Source organism: Micropterus salmoides, unplaced genomic scaffold (assembly GCF_014851395.1).
Source record: "Micropterus salmoides isolate LMB-PRFRI ecotype aquatic unplaced genomic scaffold, ASM1485139v1 Ms_hic_scaffold_3, whole genome shotgun sequence".
NCBI lineage: Eukaryota > Metazoa > Chordata > Actinopteri > Centrarchiformes > Centrarchidae > Micropterus > Micropterus salmoides.
The window spans coordinates 6,469,047-6,494,463 of NW_024042261.1; the positions used below are offsets into that span (position 1 = coordinate 6,469,047).

Genomic DNA, 25,417 nt, shown 5'->3' on the forward strand with positions numbered 1-25,417 from the left:
CAGTGGGGCGTTTTTGACAGCTGCTGTACCTGGAGCACAGCAGATTACAAAAAACAAAGGAGTGGACATAGACGGAGCCTAATATAACAGATATTTTCCATTAAAACCTTATTCCATTCCCGTTTTGTGAATTATCTCAGGACGTCTCTAGGTGATGCATTGTCATTTGCTGTCATTTGAGTTTTCTCTTCACTTATCCGAAGGAATTTAAAAAGCAGTGTACATCACCAGTGGTGGTGTTTTCAGTTTTTCAGGGTAGTTTTCCTTTTGATTCTACTCTATTGAAAGTCTGCCTCCATATTAACAACATATCCCGAGTACCAAGCCGGTCTGGGTCAGCCTGCCTCTGTTCTTTTGCCTTTGAATCTGACTTTTCTAATTAGTTTTTTATGAGTTCTTTTTTCTCCCGTGGTGCCATTTTGAGACGCAGCAGTCATTCCCTGTAATCCAATTCTCTCTCTGCAGCCATGTGAGCAATACCCCCATTCCTATTTATGCAAGTATTTAATAAGCACATGACCATTCTCATCTGTCTTCATTGAGGCCAAAGCAGAATTATATTGGAGATGAGCTTTGGAAAGAAAGGTGTTTTCATTACTGACCTCTAATGAGCCCACAGAGAAACAAAGGAAATGGTGCAAATTACAACATGAAAATTGACTTTGGGAAAGCATTATTTATTCGTTTTTTTTACACCATAAATTAGGGCTTTATGCCTGGTCAGTCGCCAGGACTGACCTGCTCTGTTGGCCTGTACCCACCAACCTGCTAACCAAATTCATAAACAAATGCAAAAATACAAAATTGTATCTCAATTGTTTAATCTGTACATAAATTGAAGTTTATCTAATGACACATTTGACTTGCTGAGCCCAATGATTTCCTGGAGTAACTCTAGGACTCCAGGAAGTCACTGAAATATTCCCACACATATTTAACACATAATATTCCCCATAAAACCACAACTTCCTGGTAATGAGTATATTTCCTGAAATGTTGAACTATTCCTTTAATGTAGCTACAGAACATATATGGCCTGCAGAGACAACTGCTTTATCTGTCAAGAAACCTTGCAAAGCCTCAGTCCAGTGCATGCTGATCTTCACTGTCAAGACGAAAGCCTGAATAGTAGCTGCACACACATTCAGTTTGCTGCTTTTCATTTCTTATAAACATCCCACAGCTAATTTAAGCAAATGGGGATATTAGGAGAATTTATATGAAGCTGTATTGTTGAAATGAGCTTGTAGAAGGTGCAATAATACCCTGACCCTCAGCTGACCCCCCCCCCCCCCCCCCCCCCCCCCCCCTTTTGCTTAAATTCCCTGAAGACAGTTCCTCATCAATGCCCAGTTGCATCAATTCTGCCTAAGAGCAGCAGCCTGGTTTTGTATAAAAAGTAGTTTTCTTTCATTTATTTACATCATTTGCTTCTTTAGATCACTTTGTTTGTACGGTAGGCAGTAAAGAAGGTAAGGGGTGAAGTGTTTGTAGGACACAGAAGTGATTTGCTGGATCTCCCACAGCTCATGTATTTGAGGTATTTGAATGAGCGAAAGAAGATTCATGCAGCCAAGGCTTTATTAATGTGTATGATTAGTATCATACATTTACATAAGGCCGTTTGCTTTGTCTATTTAAAGCCAACTGAAGTCAAAGTGAAACTGTTACATACAGCTGAACGATAGTAGTATAATGGTTACTGTAGAGAGAAAAAAAGGTCACCAGGCAAACTGAGATACACCCTTTTTAAAAGGTCTGGATTGTTGGGGCAAATTTTCTGTGTTTTGTGCGTGTGTACGTTAGAGGATGACATGAGAGTGGATTCTCACTGTCCCATCCTGCTCCCACAAAAATGAACCTGTCCCATCCCAATCCCTAAACATTAATTCTGTTCCGATATTAAAAAAAAATAAAATAAAAATTCAGAAAATAGTGTTTAATCATATCAGAACTGCATATGTATGTATAAAAGTCCCTGGACTCAAGTGCCCTCTACAGGCTGGTGTCAAAATGGTTAAAGCTAAACACATTAAAGCATTCAGAAGTATTCAGACCGCCTTCACTGTTTCAATCTTGTTGTGTTGCAGCCTTATATTAGTGAAGGTGGTGTGAATACTAAGTTGAAACTTTTTTGGATTAACAAACCCTTAAGTGCATGTCGGAGTGGAGCATATTAGAAAACTGTCAGCTGCCAATAATGTGACCTGATTGTTGATGGGGAGTTGTGGGTGCTTGGGTGAAATTAGAGACCGAACAGAAGTGGTGATAATAAGGAGCTCAACCTCGCAGCATGTAAGCTATTACTACAGTAGTAGTGTGGTTATGCTGTACCGATACAAGTTTTAAAGAGAAATCATGTAAATTGTACTCTGATGTTTTTAAGCAAGTAGATTTACATGCTGCATTGCCACACTCCGGCATAGGAAGCTAAAATATTTCTTATTCCCCAAACACATCACACACCGTATCCCCATTTTCTGGAACATGATATATATGATATGGTACACGTGGCAACATATCCATGACTCCAGCATGTGCCCATCTAAGTTATACAAATCCATCTTTTTTTTATAGTCATCCTGTCTGCAAGGCAGCAGTTAATGTCTAATGTCATTAGTCTGATGATTAAATGATTGATTAATGAAAAGCAGTCAGAATTGTGATGGTGGTGATGGTCCAGTTCAGCTAACAGCACATTGCAGAGTGTGCAGCTGTGTCTGGAAAGCTCCACCAACGTTTGATCTGGATGTAGTGACAATACAGCTGCATGTGTTTCACTGTAGCAGCAGAGCAAGCAAGGTAATTGTTTTCGTTGGGACTCCGTCCTGGTATGCCAAACACATACACTGTGACATAGCTGTGACCTGAAGTGTAAGCTTTTATCAGCGAGCAGCACAGGACGGTAGGATCGATGTATGTTAGAAGTGCTGCTGAAGGTTACTAGAGCAAAACATCGCTCAGGTGTTGGACATATTCTCATTTCTAAAACTGTGTCTTCACACGTAAGCGCATTTTACAGAACATTACATCTGACATGGTTTTGATGAATTAAAAGGACGTTTTGTGCAGACCACTTGTTTGCTGTCTCACTTGAAATCAAAAGATAGGCGTTGGTTTGATCTCTGTGTGGCCAGTAGTGGAAGAGGTCTGGGACTTGTTTATCCTAGCTTAGCAACACTAGAGACAAGGGGACATGGCAACAAACAATCAATCCGCTATGGTAAATGTAAATCCAATATTCACAGTCTCTCTCACATCTCCTGAGGGAAAAATATACTCTTACCTAATAGGGGTGGGAATCTCTTGGCACCTCATGATTCGATTGGATTGCGATTCCTAATTACTAAGCATTTAATTTGCACATTAAAATCCAAAAGAACATTGGAAGTCGGAATCGCACTACCCCGCCTTCTTGATCCAAGATGGCTGTCGGGGTATCAACAGTTAGTGAAAGTTCTAGTTTATACTAGTGATGGGCAAATGAAGTTTTTGTGAAGCACTGAACCACCTGAGCCAATTGTTTTTCGAAAATGGGTTCATTACTCGAAGCTTCAGTTACAGTGACCTCTCCTGGTGAAGTTCAAGGCTGCAGGCAAATTAGAAAGGCTAGCTGGTGGACGCACACACATTAAGACTGAACATCATGTTCAAATAAAGATTGATGAATGCCTGTGTTTTGTTATTTTAGAGAGAGTGCTGGGAAATATGGCACAGGTTGGATGTGCTTGTGTAACTGTGACAGGGGGTGAATGTGTTAGATGGGGTGCACAACAGTTGCAGTAAATTACAGAGACATGGTGCCCCTATATCCGGCACATCGCTGCTGCTGAGAACCGCTTCTAAAAATTTACCTCAGTTATTAATGTCAATGCGGAACAAATGATTTTCACCCGCACACTGTGTGAGCACGGTATAACACACTTTGCTAGCTTCCTCTCCTCATTCATCATCAAAGGACATCTAGTTACGTGACAGCTGCTGTTCTAAGAGCAGCGAAGTTAAGTCAGGTCTTTAAGGAGTGCAGTGTGTGTTCGTAGCGAGTGAGCGGGGGTGAGAGAGAGAGAGAGAGAGAGAGAGCGGTAGAAAGTGATGGAGAAAGTGAGCAAGCTTGTTGTCAGTCTGGAAGTAAATATACAGTGCAGGTCACAGCGTGTCCGTTGATAAAACGGATGTCTGTCGTGTCCCCAACTGCTGGATACTAGGCAATTTAGCGCTAGCTAACTTCTCCCTCTGCTTCACACTCAGGTCTGAAAGCTGAGCAGGACTACAGGTGGGCAGAGTCACATGACCACACACGTGGTAGTATGTTTTTAAGGGGGAAGTGCATGAACCTTTTTATATACAGTCTATGGCATGAACACACACAGCAGGGGAAATATTAATAGGATTAAAAAACCCACATGGTAAAATTAGGTCGGTTAGAGGCTCTGGATTTCGGTTTCGATTACTTTTCAATTAATTGTCCAGCCCTAATCACCATATTGCTAAAATGATCAAATCACCAGAGCGTGACAGCTGACTACCAGTACTGTTCAGTACAAGGTCATGGTTCGAGGTAAACCTCGAATTAACTGTAGCTCAGCAGAGGACATTTGTTTGTGTGCATGTAAAAATGTGTATGTGTGCAAGACTTGGTTGTCAAAACAGACAGTTGTTGCACAGATAGCCAGCTTTCAGCAGCCTTTCTATCTGGGCCAGAATTCTGTCAGGCTATTGTCAGGTTGTTTCACCCACAGCACAGAAACCAAAAACATCATTCCCCTTTCCCGGATCAAATGCACTGTTGCATTATACTTTTGTTTTTGCTGGGACTTTTCTGCTGCTGACAATTTCTAGTTCAGTGGAGGTGAAAGGAATCTGGTTTATCACATCTGAACTCAGCAGCAACATGTCTTTCCAGAAACATCGTCCTGGTTACTCAGGATAACCCAAATCTACATTCTGTAGAAACTAGTGAAACTTGGCTCGGGTTGAAGTTACATTTGGATGGATTACTATTTACACTGTTTTTGTTTAGCTTCTGTTAGCAAAGAGTTCAAGATATTTTAATAAAGAAACAAAGCCCGTACCAAGTTTACCTTTAATCACTTCTCTTTTTCTGTCTGCCTCTCTCTAGTCACTGATGTGGAATTGAAGCGGCTGAAAGATGCCTTCAAGAGAACCAGCGGCCTCACCTATTACATGACCCAGCAGTGCTTCTACAGGGAAGTGCTGGGAGATGGAGTTCCCCATAAAGTTGCAGAGGTAAGCCACATTCATGTCACACACCATGTTCCCTTGAACATGACTATTCCTCTAAAGAGATAGTTACAGTGAGTGAAATGCTGAATGCAGGTAGCCACCAATAAAGGTTTGTTCAGTTCTAGTAGAGCCTCCAGTGTCTAGTGGTGCAACGCATCGGAATTGATCTGTGCGTAACCTACGGCGTAGCTACACGCATAGACACGCAGGACTACAAATCACGCTTAACCTGTAAAGAATTGATAATACCTCTTTGTAACTGCAGTCTTCCTCTGACTGTCTTACCGAGCACAGCGTCACTGTGGATTAAAGGTCCCATGATAAGGCATCATTATTTCCTTAATGTTGTGCATTTCCTGTTGAAAGAGCAGGATGGGGCCAGACATCAGACAGCGAGGGATCATTCTTAACTGTAAACCATTCAGTTATGGAAAATGGCAGTAGGAAGAGCTCACAATGCCTTGTGCTGAATCTAGGTTCTTGTAAACTGGTGGTAATTGCAATTAAAATTGTTGCCCAGAACTACTTAAAACTAACTTCAGCTTAGTGCAGACCCTATTGGGTAAAACAATATGACACTATGTAATATCTGCATTTCCAGCTCTGTACCTCTCTCGTTCCCTCGCACATCCCCCTCTGATTGTAACTGACTGACCTGTTTACCTTTTCCCAGCTTGCTAATCTTATGTTGCACAGTTGAGAGCTGAATTTTTTTTTTTTTTTCTTTTTTCCCCTCTGGCTGTTGAAGTTGGCAGAATCAAAAACCTGAATAAAAGGTTTTGCTTCTGAATAAGCAAAACCTTTTTTTTTTGAGCTATGTGATTTTGTACTGCACATTCTACTGTACAGTTTGACGATTTCAAGAGTTTCAGTTTTGCACTAACCGTTGCTTACCCTGGTTAAAATGACAAATATCATGTCAGCTGTTACTAATTAATGTTAATTCTGTGAGTAACTTGACAACAGGCCAAAATGAAGCTTGTCTGTTTGTGTGCCTGTGCCAGGGATGAGGATCGTTAATTTTTATTGATATTGATAACATTAATGAGACTGCTTAAGGATCAGCATCTTTATCGATACCACTATCGATACTTTACTATTTTTTGGTGACAGTTATTTGGTAAGACCAGACCCAACGAGCACGAGGTAGGCCGGCACGATATGAGGAACATATTCAATGTGCGATAACATTGTTAAATATTGAGAGGACATATCACTTGCAATAAATAAATAAATACTGAAGTGTGCATATTAACTGCCTAGTTGTTTTAAAATTAATTATTATTATAGGATTATAACTGAGTGACGTTCAGAAAGAATGAAGAACTCAGACATCAGTCAGCATCTTCCTCTTCCTCCTCCTCTCTGCTGTTATTCACTGCCTGCAGGTAACGTTACCTGGTCGAAGGAGGAGTTTTTAACAGTGTGCCAGATTTTAAGTCCAGGCTGTGCTCCAGACAGACAGCTTTGTATTTAGCTTGTTTTAAACATTTGGCTAATGGCTAAGCTAACATTAGCTTTGCTTGTAGACTGCTTGACAGACTGAGGACAGAGCAGTTTAAATGAATCCTTTCTTCTATCCTTGTTTACCTTACAGACAGGTGTATTGATAACATATTGTATTTTTACTCACAAGGTTTTATTGCACGTACATACAGTAACGAGCGTAGCCATCGGCAGCTCGGGTAGTTTGGAGCTAATTTAACTTCCCCGTCTCCACCGAGACGGAGCGGTGTGTCTCTCCGCTGGCCGCTGTGTGTGTGTAGGAGCTGACAGAGAGCAGCAGAGGCTACAGCCTGACGATAAACAGTCCCGGGCCCGTTTAATACCGTGTTCCGGTGCCATCAATAAATAAATATTAGTTGTCTTTTTCATCGCGTTTCAAGTCAAACCAGATTTGACGCTCGAGACATAACGTTACATTATAGGTCAATAGTAGTATGGATAAGCTCGGACCTTATTCATTTTTGGGTCTTGAGAAAATTTGCATCCGGGTTCTTTTAGAACCGGGTATTGATCCCCATCCCTAACCTGTACTCGGCCAACAATCTTTTATTAAGCAGGAACCTCCACTCTGTAACACAGCTGTTCAACCAGTGGACTGTTTCTGTTCCAACAAATCCCAACAGAGTGATGCATCTTCTCTATAGCTGATCGCATCATGTCAGTTTCATAAGTGCATTTTCCATTTCCTTTCATTTGTCATATCCATAATTTAAGCTTATCAGTTTAATAGTTTTGAACCAGGGGCTCCAGTATCTGGATCAAGAAGCTTGTGATAAAAGGTGTGTCAGATTAAGTAGCTACAGCTGTTATTTCAGTGCGTCACATACATGATTGATTTATTTTAAGTAAAGATTAAAGCATCAGACCGGACTCTGTATAGGCAGATACCCAATATTCAAGGCCTCTGTTCAAGATCCAGTCCAAAACATCCTTGGTTGGTAGATGATGTGTAAACAGTTGCCTCACTCATTAATTCTCTGGACTTTGCTGTGTTATTTAGCAACCAGTGCTTCTTACAGTGCTCAGGTTTTCAGGATATGTTGACAACACATGCATCGTGTGTGTGTGTGTGTGTGTGTGTGTGTGTATGAGAATGGAAGTGCTTGGTCCGTTAAGGCAGAAAAGGGCTACATGCAGTCCATTTACCTTGATTGAACACAACATCGCGTGTCTTCCCTCCCTTCTCTCTCTGCATCTCCTCCTCCTCCTCCTCCTCCTTCTCCTTTGTCACCATGGCAGCAGTTACTGCGGTGACAGCAGTCTAGATCTAAGGTTACTGCTGGTCCCACATTGTGACAGTTCAAAGAAAGCCCCAGCCTAATCACTCAGTCAGGACACCGACATGATGCTTTTAATGTGCAGAAATCTCAGTCACACGTCTTTAGTTTAAACACGTTCTTCTTTTATTTGGTTGTGCTCATGATGGTATTCTTCTTCTGTTTCAAACTGGAGACTGCTCAGGTTTGTCTGGGATGCCATGTGTTTTAAAATGACTGTAAACAGTTGGGATCTACAAAAGGTGTTTTACCTTTGAAGGATGTCTTGTTAGTTAATAGAGCTCAGGACCACCTCATATTTTCATGTGTGTTTTGGTCATATAGTTTCCATTATGCAAAAAAACAAAAAGAGACATGTCATTGGAAACCTTGTTACCTGAAAAACAAAAGCACGCTGCTTTAATTCAGCTCTTCCCATCATCCTCTCATTCTGTTCTTCTGAAGAAATGCTTGCATGCAACCATATAGTTGTTTTGTCACTTCTTATCACTTAATAATAATAATACAGAATACAATTGTGCACAGCACAACTGATCTTACAGACCTTCATGAGGCAGAGCTGCAAGTAGGTGTTACCTGAATTGGTGGTGCAACAGTTGCAAACACTACAAAATGATGCAATATGGTGATGAGGAAATACATGGACAGACAGGAATATTGTCCATAAGTAGATCCTCTTCACCACTAACTAAAAAACTAAACAACAGTTGCTAAACAACAGTACAAAGTAAACAGACAAAGTTGCAACAAAATGTAACCATTGTGAGCTGCTCTGAACTGGAGTTCAGGGTTAGGAGGGTAGGGCCATTGTGTTGGAAACAGAGTTGCACAAATGTTGTTGAACCTAAACCACAAAGCCACACCCCGTGTTTTCAAGACAGCCGCTCATCCCAGAGCCCACCAGTGCTTGGCCCAGGATGTACCTCCAATGAGACAAAAAGATCTCCTGACACAATTCCAAAAACAGACCTTGTGTCTGGATTCAGGCCACTGACAGGTCCAATGCTGAGCTCAGGGCTCGCTGAATGGTTTGATGAAAATGAATCACATGCTATGGCCTTCAGTCACCTGATCTCATGCCAAACGAAACACCTAAAGGAGATTTTGGTGTTAAACAGAATTCTCCACCACCATCAAAAAAAGAGAGTATCTTTTGGAAGAATGCTGATCATCCTTCCAGTAGAGTTCAGCCAACTATGACAAGTGGACCAACACCTAACCAAGACACTTAATGTTGATGTCACTTTAATTTGTCACGCATTGGTACAGTATATACACAAACTGGGCAGCCTGCTGCATGAAAGCAAACTCTTGGTAAGAGGTTAGACAGAGGTGTTTGGTTTTCACCATAGAAAAGCAGGACTATCCATCTTGTTTACTTTGCCTGTCTCTAGCAGGGTTAAGCTATTTAAGAATACCGGCTGACCTTTATGCAACTTGACATCGAAGGAATCAAATTTGTGCCAGTTTAGTCAAACAGAACTTAGAGAGAATAGATCTAACTGAAACAAAAATAGAAGGCAGCATGTGTAATGTCTGAAGTTCATTTTATGTAAACACGATGGAATACTTGATGCTTTAAAATTGCTTCATAATTTGATCTCTTCTAAGTGTAACTGTATGGGCGATGGCTGTAAATGTCCTCAAAGCATTGAGCGTGAACACTAGCAGCAAGATATGACTCATTTTACTTCCTTAAGGTGTTTCCTCTGAATTTCTGTGTGAATACTGCAATCAGTTTAAATAAATAAACAAATAATAATAATAATAAACTTGATTTGTTTAGCAACTTTTTATACAAGAAATGCAGCTCAAAGCCCTACAACAAATGACATGCACCAAGTGCTTCACATAAAAGAGACACAATGAACATAGAAAAGGGATTTAAAGCCATAATTAATGTAAAATAAGATGGAGGATAAAACCCACATAATAATAATAATAAAAATAAGGAATGTATAATATAAAATGGAAAATAAAACCCACTCTGTTGTCATACATATTGTTACATTTTAATAAATAGATCCATATATGTATTCACAGTTAAAATTTGTTGATACTGATTCCTGCCTATTAACAATGAAGAAGTTTTAGCAGTTAGAGTATTTTATTTTTTAACCATTGGAAAGGTAGTTTCAGTAATAGAATACAGAAGACGAGTCACCTCTCCAGGGCTCACATGCAAATAAGACAACATGGGTTTGCACACACTGCTCCCTAACCTTCCCCTTTTGTGCAGCTTTGCATAATGACAACAGCGCCCCCTAGCATGGACCTCTGACTCCCAAGAAAGATCTGAGCTGATCTGGATTTTTGAAGGCTGTAGAAATCATGCAGTACAACAAGCCCTGACCCTGGAAAAAACTCCCAAAATGATTTGAATCATACACATACACGGTAGTCTTGTCCTGTATTTTACCTGAAAGAAATTCATTAGTTTTACTGTGTTTTAGTATACAGCACAAGCTGCATTTAGGAATGATGATATGGAATATCATACTAATACAGTAAACTAACTTTTCAATAACATGAAATATTACACATGTAGTTAAAATGCCTTACCTTTAGGGTAAGAGAAAGGAGCAGATTTACACTCATTTCAGTCTATCAGAAGAAATCAGCGTTCACAATAAATAACAGAATTTAACTCCAGCCCTTCACATAAGGGAAAATCAACAGCCGGTTTCTGAATTTAGTCTCTATCTGAAGTTGCTACAGACTTCGTGTCTCATGTACAGTGACTGGAATACTTCATACACACAAACCACATAATAACCTAACCTATAAAGAATAATTTGGTAAAAGCGATTTAGAAGCTGGTAGTGGGTTAGTTTGTCTTTGCGTCTTTCTCTCTCTCACTCCTTCTATTCTGAGGTTCAATCTTTGAATCTCAAGAATGTCTTTGTCTGTCTCTCCTCATCAGAGGGATGAGAGGAGGAGGGGTCAGCGGGCCCACCGCCACACATGGGGATGTGAGATTTGACATTCTGACTTACGCTTTTGTCTTCTTGTAAGCTCTGAATAATTCATTTGTTTGCATATTCACCTTTCTGTTTTGTTAGCTGTCTAAATGCCATTTGAACACATGGAGTGCGGACAGAATGAGGCTAGTAAACACATCAAGTAACATGAGGCCTTTTTTAATTTTTTCTTTTTAAGGTAAGGAGAACAAGAAATTAGTTCAAAATATTCTTTTAAATCTGCCTCAGCATATGTAATTTTCTACAGGGACAATGTGAACCTGTCATATAGGTTTGTTTCTTACCCTCACTACCCTTCATAACTTAGATACAGGAAACAAGTGTGGCCGGTTTGGAGATGAGCAGGATGAGCATTTTCTCTGGCCTGAGCCGGCGCATCTTGGACTGTCACTGAAGCAAACTCATCGTAAGAGACAAGACTGGTTCCCACTGAGATTCTTCAGAATACAGATATTTGAGGCATCCTGGTTGCTAGTGGTCTAAGATCCATACCAACTGTCAGCAACATCCCCCGCTCAAGACCGGCGAAGGAACTTTGTTGCATCTCATCCCCTTCTTTCTCTCCCCATCTCTTGTATTTGGTTCTTCACTAAATGCTGCTGAATAACCGCTTAAATACACCAAAACTAATTTTTTTTTAAAAAGATACATTTTCAGTAACATTTGTCACTGATACAAGAAATCTGAGCACCCGCTGTCTGAGTAGGCAAATGTTTCTTTGTGTGTGGGTTGAGAGGAGACTGAAAGAGATTATGCTTGAACCAAAACATCATTTTTGAACACGCGTGTGTACCCACAAACAAAGTAATCTTGTAATGCAACACCCCGTGTCATAGCTCATCTGCCAGTTTGCCCACTGTTCTGCTATCAAAATGTAAATTGTGTTACAGAGTTTCAACGGTATGAGATTTTCTGGATAACTGTCTTAGAAAATTTCAATGTATAAGATATTATTATTATTACCATTGTTATTGATAATAAAAACAGTTAATTATCTTTTAAAGGAATAGAAATAGAAGGGTTTTTCTGTTTGAACAAATGCATTATTATAATTTCATAAAGTATCATGTCCTGACAAAACCTTTTTTTAATGGAAGTATGTCTAAAAAAGTCTTGCTTTGAAATAATTGAAAGATGCGCAGGTGAAATTTTCTGTCCTCGTGCATTTTTTTATACCATAAATAAGCAAATGTACATAGTATGTACATGTTAATATTCATACCCTGGTATACCTTGCAACCCTGTTTGAGAAATAGGACGTCCTCACTACAGAATGGGCTTCACATCATTTAAACTTCTGCACAAGGGTTGCCTTAAATGCATGGCTGCTTTACTGGGTTGTAGCACATTTCACTTTAAAGATGTTGTATCAACTCCTTTTATTGTCTGTGAAACCGTTTCAATAATTTGGAAACGGGAAAATGCTGTAATTAGACTCACTGGTGACAGTTTCCAGAGTTGCCCTGTTGTCAGCTGTGTAGTGAATGTCTCCTGCTAACTCGCTGATCATGCTGCGCACACGTGTGAACACAAGGTGATTCTTTTTTTCACGTTGTCCTGTGTGTTTTACGTCGTTTCAGGTGATCTACACCTCATTTGGAGGCTCGTCCAAAGGGCTGCACTTCAACAATCTGATTGTGGGTCTGGTGCTTCTGACCAGAGGACGCGATGAGGAGAAGGCCAAGTGTGAGTTGTTTCGGCCGGGTTAACAGAGAACCTGTGTTGATGCTGTTCTGTTTGTTTCATGTTCTCTTAAATGTTTAATCTGTCACAGTGTGTAGATGTTTCCAACCAGAGTCATTGAAATGTCATGGAAAAAAGTATCTGACTTGATCTAACTATGCTGCCATGACATAGATTTGAAACCACATATATGCTAATCAAAAATGCCAGCTGATGTTTATACACCTACAACAGAAGCTCCGGCTACTATGTTAAGTAAACAGAGATGTTTGCATGTCAACATAAAACAAGCAAGTTACAGTAACTGGTTTAGTGCCAGGTCAGAGTCATTTCTTGCTTGTTTCTGACTTCTGAGTGGCACATGAAGGGCAAATAGAGGGTAAAAATGATTAGATAGATCAGTTCACCCTGCTGCACCACTCTGTTTGACCCAGGTTTTAAACATGACTGTCTGAGCTGGCACACAGCCGTCTAATTCATCATTGCTCTGTCCGCCAGGAGCAGGCAGTGCAGAAGGGAGTTTGGAGTCTTTTAAGTTCCATGTGATGCATATGGAAACAGACTAATTATCAAATTCTTAAAGCAGGGGCATGAGAAAATCCCATTTCATTAGTCACACTGGCGGATTCTAAAAAATTCACCCAGTTACTTCACTTCACTTCAAGGTGCACTGATGTTAGATCTCCCTCCCTGTCTCATTAAAGTTTAAAATGTATGCGTGTGTTAATAAGTCAAATGTCCAAGAACTGTTAACCATTTAAGCCATGTTTCATTTACTGTGGTTCAAAAGCCAGTAGAGTTACGACGTATTTCCCCCCACTTTAAAATTCCCAAGGTTTTCTTCAAAAGATGCCCTCTCTGTTCCTCAATATAAAAACAGAGTCTCCTGGATCATTTTATGATACTATATCTTTATGTTTTTAAAAATTTTAGATGTTTGTTCTGAGATATCATCTTTGGGGAGAAACAGCAGGTCAACAGCAAACCACATAGATGCCACATAGATTCATTTGAGTTGCTGGTCAGCACTCACGTTTTTGGCTCCTATTCAAATTATGAAAGTTTAGAGTGTATAAGGTCTTAGAACTTAATCATAGCGTTCTTAGTGGAGTTTAAGAAGTCATGACGGTATTAGAGTGTTTATTCATGTCCACATTTCTTTTCTGCTGTTTTTTTAGTCTCTCTCTCACACTCGCTGTCTCTTCTGTCTTCCTTATCTGATAGTTGTGGTTGATGTGTTGTAGGCAGTCCAATCCATCAGGACATTATTGACAGTGGTAGCTTCTGTCATCCTTGAAGCGTCTACGTGCAAAGAGGCCTGCCTTCCTGTGATAAGGCTGAACTCTCTTCTGAAACTGTGTGTGTGTGTGTGTGTGTGTGCGCCCACAGACCTCTTCAGCCTGTTTGCCAGTGATCTGGGCGGCTATGCTGCAAGGGAAGACATAGAAGCTGTTCTGCAGGTCCTTGATGGGGAAGTCCCAGCCTGCCTCAAGAAGTGCTTCACTGAGGTCAGCGGACACAATAGCCTGTCTGTCACCACATATAAACATTTCCAGCCACACTAGTCAAATGTTTCTGTTAAGTCATTTTGGACTTGTGGTGATAATAATACAAAGTGAGCTGCAGACTGATAACTTCATCAACCATGTTCTGTCCTTGGCTTGTGTTGCGTTTGTTTTCATCATTAAAGAGGTGTTTGTTATGAGTTTTCCACGTGGAAATAAAAGTGATAAAACGGTAGCATCCTATGTGTGTATATATACATTATGTGTGCTCATTATTTCATCTCTGATCCCATCAAAATAAATCATCATCATAAAACCCGTCAAGTGAGCATTTAGACAGGAACACGTAGGCAGAGTTACTCACAGGTACGGACCGGCTTTCTGCTTTTTAACAGCCTCATTGTGTGTTGTGACAGGGTGACAAAGTTAACTATGAGCGCTTCAGGAACTGGCTCCTACAGAACAAGGAGGCCTTCACTTTGTCCAGATGGCTTCTGTCTGGAGGAGTGTGTGTCACGCTCACCGATGACAGCGACACGCCCACCTTCTACCAGACCTTGGCTGGCGTCACACACTGTGAGTCCTAAAAAACAAATCTTCATTGTATTTGCATACACTGCCTGTCCACACAAGCAAATGTGTTTCCTTGTTAATGTTTATAGAATTTTAGTTGGTGGCCATTAGGCTTGTCCGGTATCATGGTACGGTATACCAGGTCTTTAGAAATCCGGACAGTATGACTTTCAGTACCATCAAAATACAGACGCTCCTCTTTCGTTTAAACTGTACAGAGATGCTGATTGAGCTCATGTATTGTAGTGTACGTAGGCGGGCAACACAGAATGACACCGCCTGACGTCATCGACAACGCAATGACCCCCTTCACTTTTCCAGCAGCTGGTAAACAACACACACACAGGAGCTGGAGCTGCAACCTTTATTCACTGACAGATTGTAACCTACACTGTACATTTTCGCTTACATCTTTTCTTCTGCTCCACTGCATTCACCTGCGACTCTTTGCGAGTGGTGAGAGAACGCGGCAGGGCCAGTAAACACGAAAAATAACTCTGCCAACACAGACGAAACTGTGTGCACACCATGTAAAGTGTCATCGGGTCCTCGGGCAAGAATCTCTGGACGAAGGCTCTTATTTATTATTCTGTGGGCCACAAGTATTTAAACCTAGCAGGACGTAAGCTATTGCATTTTAGAGAAACTATATTGTAGGCTTAACAGTGTTATACATGTTACAGTGACAGCAGCTCAGCTATGTTTGTTTATTATATACGTGTACATATCATATACCGAAAAAAGTAGATACCGCGCCTGCCTAGTAGCCATTTAGTCTTTCGTTAAATGTTTTTATGCTATCCCATAAACTCCTAAATAAAAGCCAGTTTTCAGATAATGGCCATTTGGGGTAAAAGAAAAGGAATAATATTTCTTTACTTATTACTGGGTGATAAAGGCTTACTAGTGACTTGTTACTCGTTATGTTACTAAATTACTTTCACTACCACCCCCTGACCTGCAGGGCAGTCAGGCATTCACATCAAGCACGGTGCGTTCAGTAATGCAGTAATGAAGCGTTACTTGGATTAGTAACTGTAATAATATTACTGTATTGGAAATATTCACAGTTTATCTGAAGCTTATATGAGGCTTCAGGCATCAAAGTTTGACAAATCAAGTCTTTATCGTACAAAACTCACTCTTTCTGTCAGTATCCTTCCACTGTAGCTCAACTCTCTGTGGAAACACAAAGAAGGGACTGGTGAAGCCTCATATTTGCTTCACATGAACTTTGGAATCCATTTTGGCACAAAACAAGGACTGGATTTTTTCCCCCATCGCTTCCATCAGAACATTAGGAAGGGGTCTTTAAATGGTCAGTATGAACAGGAGGGATGGTTACAGCAAGCAAAACCTGTTTCAATGTTCAAACAGGCACCTGAATATTTAAGACAACTGAGAATAATTGTGCACATGTTCTTTAATACTGATCGACATAAGACTGCAGTCAATTAGTGAATTATCTACACATTAAAAGCCTACGATGAAAAAGAGGAATTATGCCCTTTAAACTTCTGGAAGGCAGTTTTATTGTAAACATCTGTGCAGGAAATGTTGTTTCATTGACAACATCGATCAAAAACAGTATTTCTGTTAAAAAGATCAACTAAAAGCAGCAGAGCAGTAAGTTTGAAATGACTGTCGTTCTACTGTGGAAATGGACATTTGGCTGAAATTATTATTTCTAGATATTTGTTTACATTGTTGGCCCTAGATTCAGTTACTTGAGTTGAAAATACCTACATTTGGACTTTTCAGGCATGTGGAAGTGTGTGCGTTTATACTGCCATGTCTTTGTGATGTGAAGCAGATAGTTCCCCTGCTACACCTTCCTCTGCCTCCATTATAGAGAACAGATGAAATGCCACCGACGACTCAACAGTTGTTAAAGCTCGGATGAAGCCGTTGCATTTTTTATACACTTGTGTTTTCCCTGTACAAGTGACAGTGAGTGTCCTGGGAAATGACTGACAGGCTCGACTTGTCACCCTCATTCATTCACTCAATTTTCCTTTTTCATTATTCCATCTCTCCTTCACCAAGCCAGGCCTCTCCTCCCTCCTGCTGCCATCTAGATCCATTTCCTCTCTGCCCTGCGCCATGCGGACTGCACTAGTTAAAGTGATCATAGAGGCTTGATAGCTGTGATATCCATATTTCTTTTATTTGAAGTACTGACCGCTTCATCTGCCAAGGTTGACTTCAGTTATTTGAGTGTGTTGTCTTATTCGTGCCTGTTAGTGATTATGTAGTGAAAAGGCTAGAAGCACTGAATGGTATTCAGCTGCTCAACAAGTTAATTGACCTGAAGATCAATTATAAATATATATTTTTTCTTCTATTAAAATGAGGAACAAAGGTGCACTTGTTGAATTGGACAGCCTGTTTTAAAGCTTTTCTGAAGTAATTTTGCCCTATTAGGAGATAATACACTGGCACTTAAAAAGTAGTATAGTAGATTTATTATTATTTTTAGGTGTGATTTGGTTTATTAAAAGCCTACACAAAATCTTCTACAAGTTTAGACATTGCACACCTGGCTATACACCATCCCCACTAAAATCTGAACAGCCCACACTGCCTACATTAATTCAGCCTCACTGCTTAAATTCTTTTGTAATGTAATACTGTATGCATCGAATGTCTAGTCACTAATTGTGTTTACTTATGCACTGATCACATAGTTACTGATTTAAATCATAATTTAGCCTGTTTTATTCTATTTAGCTAAAGTTATTGCATTGAGATATAACATTTCAGAACGTCAGCTTCTTTAGTTCAATTTAGAAAGAGTTTTGTGGGACTGGGGTTTGCATGCCTATCAGAAGGTATCGCAAAGATTTAGTTGGGGATGCACCAATTCAGTACGCCGGATTGGCATCAGTGCTGATACGGATTCTTATTTTTGGGTCAATTTCATTATAACATTCAGTGTTAGCTCCGTCAGTTACAGTCAGTCAGGCAGGGCGGGCTGCTGATTTAACTTTAAGAGCGACAGATATCCCTGACCTCATGTTACCTTATGTCAGAATTTACAGATATCAGATTTACACATTAAGGTATACTGATTTAAAAAAATTTTAAAAAGACATTACTGTTATCAGATCGGTTCTTGGTTTTGGCAAATACCCTTAGCTGAGGTATCAAAATTGATATCAGGAGAGAAAGGTCTTCTCAACCGTACCAAAACTCAGGTATTGTAACTGTACCAGTAGAAACGTTTCAAACACTACCCAGCCCCAGCAATAACATGTTTTTAGATGACCCATTAGGCAACCTTAGGGATTTTGGTTTTCAGGATCTCAATTCAGAGATTATATTTATAAAATGTGCCTTCCTCTTTTTGTTTGACTGCAGTATGTATGTAAGAAATTTAGAGTTGTAAGTCCAAAAGAAGTTGTGTTGTGCTATATGTCAATATTTATGTCTTCATGGGACCAGTCATCAAAGAAATTCTTCAGTTTTTCTGGGCCGTACATATTTTAAAGAGAGTACATGGAAAAACATGCAGTGATACAGTTCTTAAAAGTTGCAGGGTAAGTAAATTTAGCCAGGCTTTATTTTGCCAATTAAGGGCAGAGGGCTGGAAAGAACCTGTCTTGTCAAGAGAACCTGGACACTGCCTTTAATCTGCCTGCTCCCAGCTTATCCTCTTAAGTGTGTGTGTGTGTGTGTGTGTGTGTGTGTGTGTTTGAAGAGAGAGAGTGACTGACACACTGGATCATGACTCTGTCCAGGACAAGAACGTAAAGCTCGACTCATGGCAGACCTTAGCACAGTGAATCCTCTGCTAACTTGCTAGCCTCTGATACGGTCACAATATTATGAGAGTAGAAATCTGTGGGAATAACAGCCTTCCGGGCAGGATGACGTAGTTTCTGTGAGCCGTTCTTACGAGGAGTGTTCTCTGGTACATGCTGGCTGTGGCAGCACCTCTCTAAGGATGTTCCCTGGATAATGGTATGGTATCTCTGCTGTCACTCGGAGAGAGTAGCACCTCTAGGTGGGTATCAGGCCAGAAAAGGCACCTGCCTTAGAGACAGAAGCAGACGCAGAATAATTTGTGGCCAGTACTTTTCTTCAATGTCAGATACCTTGTAACTGTCGTTCATGGTCACTTCTGGAACAACTATTATTGGAACTGTTTGTTTGAGCTCTGCTCGGTTCAACCTTTTAAGTGGCATTAATAGAGAAGGTAATCTCATCTGATTAGTTTTGTCATTCATTAAAAGAGAAATAAGTAGGAATTTATATTTTTCATTGTTAGACTTATGAGTAGGGCTTGAGATCAAACCTCAAAACGAATTTCTAACAACCAATATGTGCTCGTAGAACATAGAAACTGTCAGGTGCCGAAAGCTTGCATCATATTATTTCTAACTCATGAATAACTGTTTGTGTGGAGCATTAGAGACAGTAGTACTATTGTTGAAAGTTTTCAGTGAACACCCAGCCCTGCTTGTGAGGCATATTTTGGTTTCCAAAAAATCTATATTAGCAGCGTTTGCCTACAGGCCTGTGGCTAAGGAGTCAAACCAACTCTGACGTTCTGCTGGTCTTCTATATCTTAAGGGTGACGGTAGTTTAGGTCTTTAGGCTCTTTTTCCACTAATGCGTTTAAAATCTTTTAGCATTTGGCAGAGAAGACTGTCAAACTCAAATCATTAACATCTGCCATCATAACAAAGAGTGACGCTGATGTAACATCGCTCTACACTGATGTTTGAAGAAGCAAGGAGCGACCCTGACATGGATGGAAGATGTGCAGGAGGCGATCCATAGTCAGGGTAATGAGTTTTATAGATTAGCAGTTAGACGGTAGCACATCTGTCTGCATGTTCAGCATGAAACACAATTATTTAGTTTCCTCCTCGTCTACAAGGACTAATCATGTGTGTATTCAAAAAGCCTGCAGTATCATCCCCCCACTGTTCACTGATATTCAGAGCTTAATACATCTTCTTTTTAGCCTGAGCTTTATTGTTTAGGTGCACAGTGCATGGCCGAGCATGTGCTTGTTTTATGATTTTATTGTGTAGGAAATGATCTTCCTGGTTTTTGTTGCGTTAGCAATGTCCAACTGAGCTTTGAGATGGAAAGTTAGTCATGAGTTTCTAATGCTCTCTCCTGCCTTAGTCTATAAGCCTTAATTATTTATCAGTCTCACATTATTCCCTCCATGTCATCTCCATATAGTCCCCTTTCACGTTCTAAATCATTGATTTCGTACTCGCTGCTCCCTTTTAGTCTGTTTAAGTTAAAACGTCTGAGCCAGGAGTTTAACAGTGGCAGTAAAGGTGATTTAGGTCCTCCCAGTCAGACCAAGGTTGTTATTCTGCACTACATGGACTCAAAACCTGGATGAGAGAGGGACACGCACCACCACAACCACAGTCATCACAATTTGACTGGAACTGTGACCAGTAGCTGCTTATAAGAAGCTTTCAGGAAGGTTTTTTTTAATAGCACTATTGAGAAGCCACAGGCCACTTTCTGCCAGGAAGTGACTGCCATTTGATTTGTGTGTTTGTCTTTTGACACCTGTCATATGAATTGTCTCCACGCCAAAGGCTAGCTCGCTAGCTGCTGAATCCAATTACCTTAAGCTGTGGATTAGCATGCTGAAAGGGGGAGGCTGGTTCAGTGACCCCTGCAGCTTCATATGCTATATTGGTCTGATCGGTATCACTTCGTTACAAGTTGAGTCAATTACATAACCCCGCCTTGAGTTTGCTGTGGTATGATGACCGCTGTTATGTTTACTGTGCTCCCCACTTGATCCCCTTTGTTACCCTATGGTGTGTTGGAGAAGGTTTGAAGATGGACACTGCCATAAGGCTAAACAAGCTGCAAGATAAGACTGAAGATTGACTGTTGAGAGACCGACCAAGCAGTTGGTTATCATGAAGGACACCTTCCACCCGCTTCTGGTCAGGCAGCTAGGACAGACTGATCCCCCTGAGGCGCTCTGCTGAGAGCCACAGGAGGTCCTTTCTTCCTTCAGCTATTATATGATGAGGAGTGTGTCTCAGTGTGGGGCGGTGTCACTGTTGCTGTCCGTACTCCCACACTGCCATAACGGCTCTCCACCCACCAGTCAGAACATTATCACTGTTGCTCACAATGTTGCTGATCTGCACTTAAGCGCCATATTCATTATTCATTTATCATTTTATACATTTCTATGCATTATACTCTGTTACGGTTCTACAAAATGACATTAAATATTATATAATATACTGTTGTATATTGTCCATGAGTCTTTAGCTTAGAAAGGTCAATGTTTTGTATGTTCTTACATTTATACAGCTCTACCTATTATTTTACCTCCAGTGGATCATCTTTATTTATCACTTAACTTCTGCAACTTGCAATAACTTTGATATGATATTGTCTACATATACTTTATTCTACCCACAGTATAGTATACAGTATAAGGCTGCTACCTGCTTGCTATATGTATTACATACTGCATACAGTGCATTTGCATTGGCTACTTGTACTCACCGTGGTTTTAAGCTTATTATGTGTATTGTGGCTCCAGTAGTTTAACTTTCACTTTTTCTTCCTTTATTGAACAACACTGCAAACCTCAGGGAATCAGGGAACTGATCCCTTTTCACAGTGTTGCACGGATTGTATTTTTGACTTTGGTTTCCTCTGTTTCCTGTCCTGCAGTGGAGGAGTCGGACATTATAGACTTGGAGAAGCGCTACTGGCTGCTGAAAGCCCAGTCCAGAACCGGCCGCTTTGACTTGGAAACCTTTGTCCCATTGGTCTCTCCTCCCATCCATGCCTCACTGAGTGAAGGTAAGATAATATTTATAATTGGGAGTGTCAAATAATAAATCTATAAATTAGATGATCGTGGCCCTAAGTAGGTATTTAGACCTTTAAATTCAAGCCCTTAGCAGTGAAAAATAACCCTGTTCAAAACATGTTCATTGTATAATATTATCTGTGTTTGTTGATCTTGTTTTGCAGGCTTGTTTCATGCCTTTGATGAGAATCGGGACAATCACATCGACTTTAAAGAGATCTCTTGTGGACTCTCTGCATGCTGCAGGGGGCCAATCGCTGAGAGGCAGAAATGTAAGCCATGCTGTGGTTTTAAATCAGTACAGATAAATAAATCCCAGAGGCTTCACATAATCACACCAAACTTTTTTATCATGAGATGTGCAGACAGCTTCTTTTTTTGTTGCTGTTATCTGGAGTTAAAATGTAATTTGAAAAGCAAAAATGTTTTTGGAAAGTGTCGATTGGTGCTGTAGGTCACTAGTGCACAATCACTGTTGTCGTCAGAATTTTTATTATTTGAAATTACATTTGCACTGCCACTAATGGAAACATATTGGATTTCCTGCTGATAGTGATCAGCATGGTGTTGGGTTTCTAGGCCGTAGAAACTCGTATTATGCTTCATAACCACATCTGTATTTCACCACCACACTGCTCTCTGTCACTGCCAGTTTGCTTCAAAGTCTTTGATGTGGACCGCGATGGGGTTCTGTCTCGAGATGAACTCCATGAAATGGTGGTGGCCTTGCTGGAGGTGTGGAAGGACAATCGCACAGACACACTTCCTGTAAGTACACACACACACACACACACACACACACACACACACATACACAGAGTATAGATATATATATAGATTGTATGTGGATAAAGTGCCCTGCTCTACAGGTTTATCAAGGATGTAAACATCAAACATTCCTTCATTTAGTACATTGTCTCATTGAAACCTCATGACTCTCTGGTGCTTATTTGTGTCAAACTGACAATGAGTTTGTGTGTGTTGGAAGCATTTCTTGACGAACAACAGTTTATTTATGCGAACAGCACCCTGTCCAGTACCTCTAGCTATAGTAAAAGTTCCCAGATCTGGTTAGTGAGAACAGGTTTTGGTCTCTGTACAATCACAATGGCACCAGTCCCCGCAACCTCAATGTGAAGTGTGATGCGACTGCACATAGTCACTGCACGTGGCCTTGAAGAAATGCTTCCAGCACATAACTCTCTATAAATCTTCACATTCCAATTTTAGCATGTTGGGGGTTATGTGTTTTAAAGTTGTTACCGGGTACTTTTTCCAACCTTGGACAAAGCTAGGCCAGCTCCCCCTTCTCTTCTTCGTAGCTGTAGTCCTTATGCTAAGCTAGGCTAACAATCTAACAATGTCTTGGCTGTATTGACATAAGATTGATATCGATCTCTTCATCTTATTCTCAAAATAAGAGTATTTCTTTAAATGGTAAAGAGAGCCGGCTTGAGCTGATGCCCGATCAAATATATTTATGGTTATGATTTCACGGTTACAGATTATTTACTTACTTATATACTTACAATTTACTCCTCTCACATTTTGTGCTCGGTGTTTGCTACTTTACAGGAGCTGCACAGTAGCGTGTCAGACATAGTGGAGGATATCCTGAAGATGCACGACACGACCAAGGTGAGACTCAAATCTTGGTGACAGAACCAGTATTGATGTAGCTGTCAGGAAGTTAATCCTTTGAACTCTGCCCCGTAATATAATTTGTTTTTATAACCTTGATTCAGAGAAAGTCAACACCACTTTACACTCAACTCCATCTTCAACATGCTTTACATTCACATAGTTGCACATATTTGTCAGTGGGAGCTGCCCAGGACACCTACAGTAACCTTCCAGTCACCTGCTTTCTTGTCTTACTTCTAAGCTATTTTCACCCACAATAACCATAATAGATGAGTAGATTTTCTTCCATCCTTTTCAAGGTCTCAAAGCAGTGTATATTTTGCGAATAGTGAATCTGAGTATGCTGACATTTCTGTTTGTTGACTCCTCACCAGCTGGGTCACCTGACCCTGGAGGACTACCAGATCTGGAGTGTGAAGAGCGCTTTAGCCAATGAGTTCTTAAACCTGCTTTTCCAGGTCAGTACATCCACATACTAGCGTTGTATAACTTGTATTAGTGTTGAAATTGAGATACAGTATTTATTCATGTATTTATTCATCATCATTTTCTGCGTGTTTTGCATATCTTTGTGTATTTGTCTTGGTCCAGGTCTGCCACATAGTCCTGGGGCTCAGGCCTGGTACTCCTGGGGAGGAGGGACAAATCATCAGGTACATACCTGTCCTCTTTATCTGTCATGTCAATGTGTACAACTTTTGAGTAATACACGGTTTGACTGAATGAATGTTTTCTATTGTATTTATGTCTTTCTTTCTGTCTGTGGGTGTATAGGGGCTGGTTAGAGAGGGAGAGCAGACATGGGCTGCAGCCAGGCCAGAACTGGTTTCTCATCTCCATGTTGTGGTGGCAGCAGTGGAAGGACTATGTTAAATACGTAAGTCAAGTTAACAAAGGCAAAATGTGTGGTAATGCGCTGATATTAATACTACATAACCTTTTTAAACAGGCATTGTCTAAATAATGTCATAGCCAGTGTTGCCTTACATGAGTTGTTGTAAAGGACCGTTCACAAGTGCTTAGTGTTTCATTACAGGGATATAGAAAAATACGGGTCGTTGCTAGACAATTTGAAAACAAGTCTCATAGTGTAAATATCAGGTATGTATTATCGGACAGGGTTGTCACTTAAGTTACTAAACCTTTTGGTAGAAAGAAGTATATATTTCTTATCCTGATATTCCAGCTGAGTTGCCATTTAGTTTTATTTTCATCATTCAGTCTGATGATGTGTTCATGTTAGACATTTCCTGTTTGGCAGGGTGTGTTATTTTACAGTAACCGATCTATAATGACACCATTTTCAGTCAACACTGAAGTGGTTAGTGGCAGCTGTTGCTAGGAGAAGTTAATGGTTGTCATGTTAAATTATTTACGAGTTGTTGTTTTGACGTGACTGTACTGGCACTTGTCGCCATTTTGGGGGGTCAGTTTTTCTGCCCATCTATCCTGGCTCTGTGACGACTCTGTTCATTTACCAACTGGTGAAGCAGCACAACAGTAGATCTATTGGAATCACTGTAAAAATCTGAAATTTGGTTTGCAGTTTAGAGGTCTCCGAACCAGGGTAAATAATTAAGAAAATGTAGCCTAGTTCTGAGTATATGATAATCATTTTAATTTGACATTTCTTATTTCTTCTGACTTTGTATTTCTTTCACAATGTACAACCACATCATTTTGTGCAGTTTGTGCACATGCAAGTTTATCGGACCAGGTTTAGCACTGCATCTTGCACAGTAACATCACACTGGGACAGAAGCATGGACTGTCATGAAAGCAAGCACCACATTAATCTCAGGTATCACTTTAAACAATGACAGGGCAGTCCCTGCTGTTATCTTCCTGTCCAGGAGCATAAGGGCATCGTGGTGGAGCAGCCGTCCATCCTGAGCTCATTGCGAACCCCGATGGCCACAGCCACTGTGGAGCCCACCCCGCCAGACAAACTGGGAGGACTGGGAACCTTCAGCCCAGTCAGCCCCACTGAGGAGAGGTCACCTGATGCTGTGTCCAGCGCCTCAGAGGCTACAGAGATTGGTCAGTGAACACACTGCACATACAGTAGATAGCATAGAAAAACAAAACTACATGCATAACATACACATCTTCAGTGTCCACACCAGTTTAATAAAGTTTTTGCTGTGAATTCAAAAGTTTCTTTCCAAGTACTCTGCCTAA

At 40.5% G+C, this 25,417-nt stretch overlaps 1 protein-coding gene across 4 annotated transcripts in view; it reads left to right on the forward strand.

The window, feature by feature from the left end:
• Positions 1 to 25,417, forward strand: part of usp32 (ubiquitin specific peptidase 32) — a 62,250-nt gene that overhangs the window by 13,950 nt on the left and 22,883 nt on the right. For 3 of the 4 annotated variants that reach the window (XM_038693745.1, XM_038693748.1, XM_038693746.1), the window contains exons 2-13: positions 5,120 to 5,247; positions 12,589 to 12,694; positions 14,081 to 14,199; positions 14,613 to 14,772; positions 21,451 to 21,582; positions 21,757 to 21,864; positions 22,245 to 22,360; positions 23,168 to 23,230; positions 23,611 to 23,694; positions 23,828 to 23,889; positions 24,011 to 24,113; positions 25,060 to 25,276. In XM_038693745.1, coding sequence (XP_038549673.1) covers positions 5,120 to 5,247; positions 12,589 to 12,694; positions 14,081 to 14,199; positions 14,613 to 14,772; positions 21,451 to 21,582; positions 21,757 to 21,864; positions 22,245 to 22,360; positions 23,168 to 23,230; positions 23,611 to 23,694; positions 23,828 to 23,889; positions 24,011 to 24,113; positions 25,060 to 25,276 — 1,398 coding nt within the window. The remainder of the gene's footprint in view (positions 1 to 5,119; positions 5,248 to 12,588; positions 12,695 to 14,080; positions 14,200 to 14,612; positions 14,773 to 21,450; positions 21,583 to 21,756; positions 21,865 to 22,244; positions 22,361 to 23,167; positions 23,231 to 23,610; positions 23,695 to 23,827; positions 23,890 to 24,010; positions 24,114 to 25,059; positions 25,277 to 25,417) is intronic. The other variant, XM_038693747.1, reaches the window with a different exon arrangement.